The following is a 6,556-nucleotide window of genomic DNA, read 5'->3' as shown; positions in this document are numbered from 1 at the left end:
GTGAAAGCGTTGAAGGAGCAACTGCGGTTCTTCCCCATGTAAGAGTTGAAGGAGCAAGTGAAAGCGTTGAAGGAGGAACTGCGGTTCTTCCCCATGCAAGACTTGAAGGAGCAAGTGAAAGCGTTGAAGGAGCAACTGCGGTTCTTCATGCAGGCGTTGAAGGGGTGAATGCCGATGGCATTGAAGAAGGAGCCTCAGGTGCCAATCCCCATGAATTAGACACACTTGCGATTCCTCCTGAAAGAGACTCAAGTGCGATTCCCCATGCAGGTGAAGGAGCAAATGCCGATGGCATTGCAAAACCAAATGATATTCTTGACGGCATCAAAGCATCATTCCAACAAGAAGTCTTTAAGCTTTGGAAAAAAGTCACAAAGGAGGTAACGGCACTTCATAGGAATGTAAATGTGGAAGATGTAGGGAAAAGGTTACCAAACTTGAAGCTCATTGTTTCGCAGCTAGCGGCATATCTCAGTTGTGACTTCACTATGAAGTGAAGCCATGAAGTAGGTAAAGGTGTTTATGAACACAACCTCCTCTGGGATTAGCCATGGCTCTCTTGGGATAGTTTCCTACGATTCCTCTTCTTCTTCTCTCTCTCCCTCCCTCTCTCTCTTCTCTGCGATTAGCTATTTTCCTACGACTCTTCTTCTTCTTCTTCTCTCTCTCTCTCTCTCTCTCTCTCTCTCTCTCTCTCTCTCTCTCTCTCTCCCCTCTACGATAAGCTATTTCCCTACGACTCTTCTTCTGTGTGTGTGTGTGTGTGTGTGTGTGTCCTGGGCGCGTGTGACAGGAACCGAATAATAGAGATAGGCAGCGAAGGTAGAGAAAGAGATCTTTGTATTGATAGTGTTTGATACAACAGAGGAGCAATAAAATAAATGGGCGCACTCCATTGTATGGAGCTCGAACCTCCCGACCACCCCCGAGCTTTAGTTCGCTTGCATGCAGCGTCTCACTCGCACTCGCACTTGCACTCTCACTCGCACTTGCACTCACACTCGCAGAAGAGAGATCGGTGAATCCTCCCAAAACGCACCACCCGTCCTTTTATTCTGATTTTTCCTCCAAAAGCCTACGACCTCTCAAAATAGCCGCTTTTCTATTTTTGACGTTCGGTCAACTCGACTTGCGTGCCAATATACCTGCGAGAACAAGGTAAAAACGTGATCACGAAGCGATCCGTAGAGGTTAGATTTTTGTTTTTTGATTTTTCAGCTGTCTTCAATTGAACATAACTCCCAAACGGAGCCAAAACAGCCCAAGTCCGTCTCACACAATCTTGTTGCCCTTGCTGCGCTCTTCGACGGCTATGTGATGGAAAATTTCCATAGCCTGCTCTGATTTGCTGAAAATCAACCTGCAAAACAGCATTTTCTACAAAAACGATGCAAAAACAGCAAATCCAACTTTTTTCTTAATCTTTGGCCCTCAACGAGCATCAAAACATCAAAATCTCTAAAGACTCAAAGAACCAAAGTTGTTCCTTATAACGCAGGCTTCAATCGCTTCATACATCACTTTTTCAAAATCCCACGTTAACACCTTCAAAAATGCCCCAGAAAGTGCCTTTCGGATCAAAAAATTTTATTGGACGAAAACAATCCACACATCCTTCTACACAGTGGACTAACTTTAAAACGACCAAAACTTCCTAGAAAACAAAATTTATTACTAAAACACCTCAAAATCAAGTCTTGTTACAACGCGTACACACACATCAATACAGACAAGGAGTTGGAGCTTCTCTCAACAGCATGTATCTTTGCTTTAAGAGCTCAATGCATTCTTCGTCTTCTTGAAATTCTGTGATCGCCCACAAACTCTGCTTTTCATTTCTACGATCGCTCACGCACACACAACGTTTGGTTTTTGAGGAGTTTGCAAGAGATCGCTCACGCACAACGTTTGATTTTTGAGGAGTTTACAAGAGATGCTGGGCAGCTTCAGCGAACTCAAGCAGAAAACCTCCTCTAGAGTCTCCGTAGAGACAATTTGTGTGAAAAGTTATACAATCATTTTCACGCTCAAATACTCGTTGGAATAACAGGCCATTTTTCCTAAGGTAAAGAATAATTTCTGTTTTGGAATTGAGGGCTTCGGCCTGAGAGTTTAACAACTTTGGTGAGTATCTCCAGCATAGTCACCTAGAACGGGAAATGGAAATGAGACTGGCAAGGCCATCAAAGATGGAATTGGCTTGCTAATTTCACTGAAAGGGTTTAGAATGGCCCTTTATAGGTATCTTGTGTATAAAATATTTGGAACTCTCCAAAGAAACAGCGAAATGGAAACGCAAAATGCGGGATTCTAGAAACAGAGCTTCCGATCCGCAGGGAGCTTCTTTGGGCTTGCATATCCCTTGGAAGAACCCTGGTAAAATACACCTTTTTTAGACTCTGATGGGAAGTATTTTCAGAGCATGTTAAGTGTCACGAGCTCATTCAAATTTTAGTGCTAGCAGCTCAATTTGATGTTATGGAGAATAAATTGCCCATTATGTTGAGGCTAGATTATCACTCTAAACATGGACTTTCATGTAAATATCTACAGGGAGAATATCACTCTCACACCCGCTTTTGCAGCAGTTCTTCCACACACTGCTCCTGATCGCCATTTGGCAAAATTAGGATACCTAAGATTAACTGCTTTCTCACAGGGAAACTTGCTCTTGTCAAGTGAAAAGGTTTTTTTTTTAAAAGCTGCTGTGTATAGTTTTATTGGCCAGGCTCATTTGTCAAGTATTATGCCTTCATTTTGGTACAGAATGTTGCAGCTGACATGGAAAGAGCAATCTCTGGACTTGAGAATGAAGGAGCTGAGTTTTATATTTTGGATCTTTGCAATAACCCCGTAAGTCAGATATCTCTAATGTCGCAGACTATTGGCTGATTATTATGGTTTGCCAGAGGCTGGGACAATGTGATTTAGGGAAGGTAGTAATCTTTTGTGAATGCATACTTCGGTTCACATATACTCTGGTATGTAGCCTGCTTGGTAACACTTCAAACATGTAGTGTTTGTGTTCTTTTAGTGTGTCGTGTGACGAGGTGAGTGTGCGTACGCATGCATGAATACATGTATGCATTATGTTCACTTAAGGGGCTTTGATTTTTTGAGTTGTACTCCTGGCTTGCGACTACAAATACATGTATGCATTATGTTCACTTAAGGGGCTCGGATTTTTTGAGTTGTACTCCTGGCTTACGACTACGATGCTTAGTTTGAGAAGGTTGCAACCCAAATGGAACCATGTGTAGGATAAATCATCTTCATGACAATGGGTGCAAGGTGGATTGGTAGAATCTGGGCTAGATGTTGCCCAAATGTGGCTGGATGGAGATGAAGTCCTTGTTAATACTAAAACTTGTTATCCTCACCGATTGATTGTGCCATGTTAGTCCAAAACATTGGCTTTGTATTAATCGTCTACATCTTGGAAATGCAAACGTACATACAAAATAGAATTTCACCAAAGATTTCTGATTGTGGGTCTGCATGGTCTGCATATATTTGTATACTTATTTTTGACACTTATGGAACAAGCTTTGCATGTAAAGCAATGTTCTTTGTTCTTAGTTTGTAAATGGGTCACTTCATTTTAGGGCCTTACATGGCTTCCTTTTCATTTTGGCGCACGTAAGGCCTTCGTAAAGCAATGAACTATTGAGAGCAATCGTGGACCATTGGATAATGTTTCTCGATTAGTGCCAAGTGGCAAGTTAATGATTGCAATTTTCTTGGAAGAGGGGGCCATTGTGAGAGAGAGTTGACGTTTGTTTGCATGTTTCTATGAACAATGGCATTGAGTAGTGGGTCACACACGCTCTTTGTCATCCTCTTATATAGGCCATTGTGGCTTTCCACGTTATGTTTTAGTGGCACATACACGAGCAATAGCAAAGTTTGATGCATCAACATGCACATGAAAAATCTTATTCCAGTCAAGTCTTCACCTTGCTTATTAAAACAAGGAGATTGTAAAAAGCTCTTACGGACTGACTTCTGGATTTTTTGCAGAGTGTTACAGAATTGAGGGATGGATCCGCAGTTTTTGTGATAGTGGCCAAGTACCTATCTCCATATTTGCATGAGATTGATCAAGTGGGCATTCTTCCAGATGTGAAATGCACCCCAGGGGATGGTGGTGGTCCCAACAAAAGCGTCTTCTCCAGTGCAAGCTCGGTTATAGAGCAGGATTCTTGTGTACTCGCACCGGAGCATCAGCTGGGTATCTTCTAGGCTATTAGGTTTGAGCTTTTCAATGATAAATATCTTCTCTGAGGGACACACTCAATAGGTAAGAGAAGTTGGGTATGAGCTGGATCTTATGCTCTTGTGCATAGGCAAGTCCTTGGGGCTTGTGTAATGAAGCCTAGAAGAAGCCAAAACAATTTTTTTGGGCAATTCTTGTAGGGAAGGGTTCCAAGTGTACCGTATAGTGTATAATTGGTTAGTTGTAAATATCATTTGATGATGGTGGCAAAAGCCATGAGGCAAAATATGTAAGATATCATACAAGCATCATTGATTCATCTTTCGTCACCTGTTAAAAATGTTGTGTATGTATGTACACTATAACAAGAATCCACAATGTTAAAAGATTCTGAATGGACTTTTTGGTTTCAATTTTTTTTGTTATGTATGAAAATCACAAAGCTAAATGAATGCTTTTCATTGCATGAGGATAAGTAATCTTGAAAGCAAATGTTGTGTGATGTACTGGAGAGAGAAGACTTTATTTTTTTCACATTTTGGTTGTGTAATTAGGAAATACCATAGAAAGAGGTGTATTCCCCGCATATGTTCAGGCAATACAACTTATGTTAAGAGCAACGAGTCAGCCTCCTGTAGGGATTGAGAGTACTCGTATATGTATATGGCATCATGCGAAGAACAATTTTTTACTTTTCTACTTTTTCGGGCTAGAGCTGGGAAGGGGAGAAAACCCTTAGTGGGTTTCTTTTTTTTTTTTTTGGGGGGGGGGGGAAGCAAGTCTCCTCCTTGGGAGAGCTAAAAGCCTTTTCATGCCATGTCTTTTATTCCATGTCCCCTTGTTAGTCACGCCACTCGCAGGTGAATGGGAAGATTAGAGTGCAACCTTCGTGTGTATTGCAACCCCTTGTCTTACAATCATTAGTTGGAATCAAGGTCAAGAGTAATGGGTGATGGCAAGTCAAGTGTGAAGGATGGGTTTTTCAACCTTATGAAAGGGATCCTATGCATTTCTAGGCAAGATTTTTTGAGGCCCGAGGTGATCTTTGCAAGATGGGTATTTCTCTTTTTATAAGAGATGGAGTTGAATACCAACCGTCAGCCAGCTCGTTCTTCCAAGCCTTAGAGAAAAGAGGGGCTTAGATTATGGTTTGATAGTACTTTCGAAGAGGGAGATATAAGCTTGTGCTCATTTGATCAAAGTAGACCTCATGTTGAATGAGTTTGCCTATTGTTTCCTCCTTGAGCAAGGCTTTCATCTTTCCCAAAATTTAGTTGAGATCTTTTCTGAGCCTTGTATGCATCCAAAGACAGATGGCCTATAGGTTTTCAAGACTACATTTGGCACTACTTGAATTGATGTGAGTGCAATTGAAATTATTCTCTTTAAGAACTATATTAAATATTAAAAGTAAGGCCTAAATCCTTGTGACTAGATCATGATAGCTTGGTTGTGAGCTTACAACATTGATGTCTACAAAACCTCTCTACTTCGAACATTGGTGGATGTCATTTTGAGTGAAACATCAAAAAGTGGCTGTGTACATTTGGTGAATGTAATTTGAACAATTGTCACAGGAACAGAATAATAGAGATAGACAACAAAAATAGAGGAAGAAATCTTTATATTGATAGTGTTTGATACAACAGAGGAGAAAAATATATGGGTGCACTCCGTTGTACGGAGCTCGAACCTCCCGACCACCCCCGAGCTTCAATTCGCTTGCATGCAGCGTCTCACTCGCACTCGCACTCGCACTCTCACTCGCAGAAGAGAGATCGGTGAATGATCGCCAAACACACCATTCGTCGTTCTTTAATCCTTCTTTTTCTCAAAAAGCATGCGGATTCTCAAAATAGTCGCTTTTTAGGCATCCAATCAACTTGATTTTTGCACCAAGTATACCTACGAGAATAAGATAAGAACGTGATCGCTAAGCAATCCGTAAAGGTTAGATTTTTATCATGACACTTTGCACAGATCCGGTTTCACACACTGATTTTTGCATCGCCTACAAAATAGTCAAAAGAATATACTCGTGCAACCAATTCAACATGATAATCAAAGTAAAAAAACATAATTATATACCTTCATAATCTCAATTGCAATACTCTACCATGAAGAAACAATCCACTTCTTGGTTGATAGCAGGGAGAGCTGTATGATGTTGTATGTCTGCCTATCCCTGTGTATACTACACTACTGCTGCCTTCTATTTGTTTTCATCATAACTTCTACAAACGAACTATGGACAGAGCAATCAAGGTACTCAAAACGACGGGAATAGGTCTGGTCTACAAGGCATTGCGGACAGAATTGCAAAAAAAAAGTCTTTCTTTG

The 6,556-nt window shown here is 41.0% G+C and overlaps 1 protein-coding gene across 1 annotated transcript; it reads left to right on the top strand.

Annotated features, from left to right (window-relative positions):
* The first annotated feature begins 2,527 nt into the window (after window positions 1-2,527).
* Window positions 2,528-4,369, top strand: LOC147452665 (carboxyl-terminal-processing peptidase 3, chloroplastic-like). The gene is made up of 5 exons (XM_086519286.1): window positions 2,528-2,678; window positions 2,729-2,853; window positions 2,910-2,981; window positions 4,021-4,231; window positions 4,347-4,369. The coding sequence occupies exons 1-5, from the start codon at window positions 2,528-2,530 to the stop codon at window positions 4,367-4,369; spliced, it is 582 nt and encodes a 193-aa protein (XP_086375412.1).
* Window positions 4,370-6,556: the final 2,187 nt, after the last annotated feature.

This window comes from Adiantum capillus-veneris, chromosome 8 (genome assembly GCF_014529385.1).
Source record: "Adiantum capillus-veneris isolate H3 chromosome 8, ASM1452938v2, whole genome shotgun sequence".
Classification (NCBI taxonomy): Eukaryota; Viridiplantae; Streptophyta; class Polypodiopsida; order Polypodiales; family Pteridaceae; genus Adiantum; species Adiantum capillus-veneris.
Note: the sequence above shows the minus strand (reverse complement) of the source record. Positions and strands in the feature narration are given on the sequence as shown.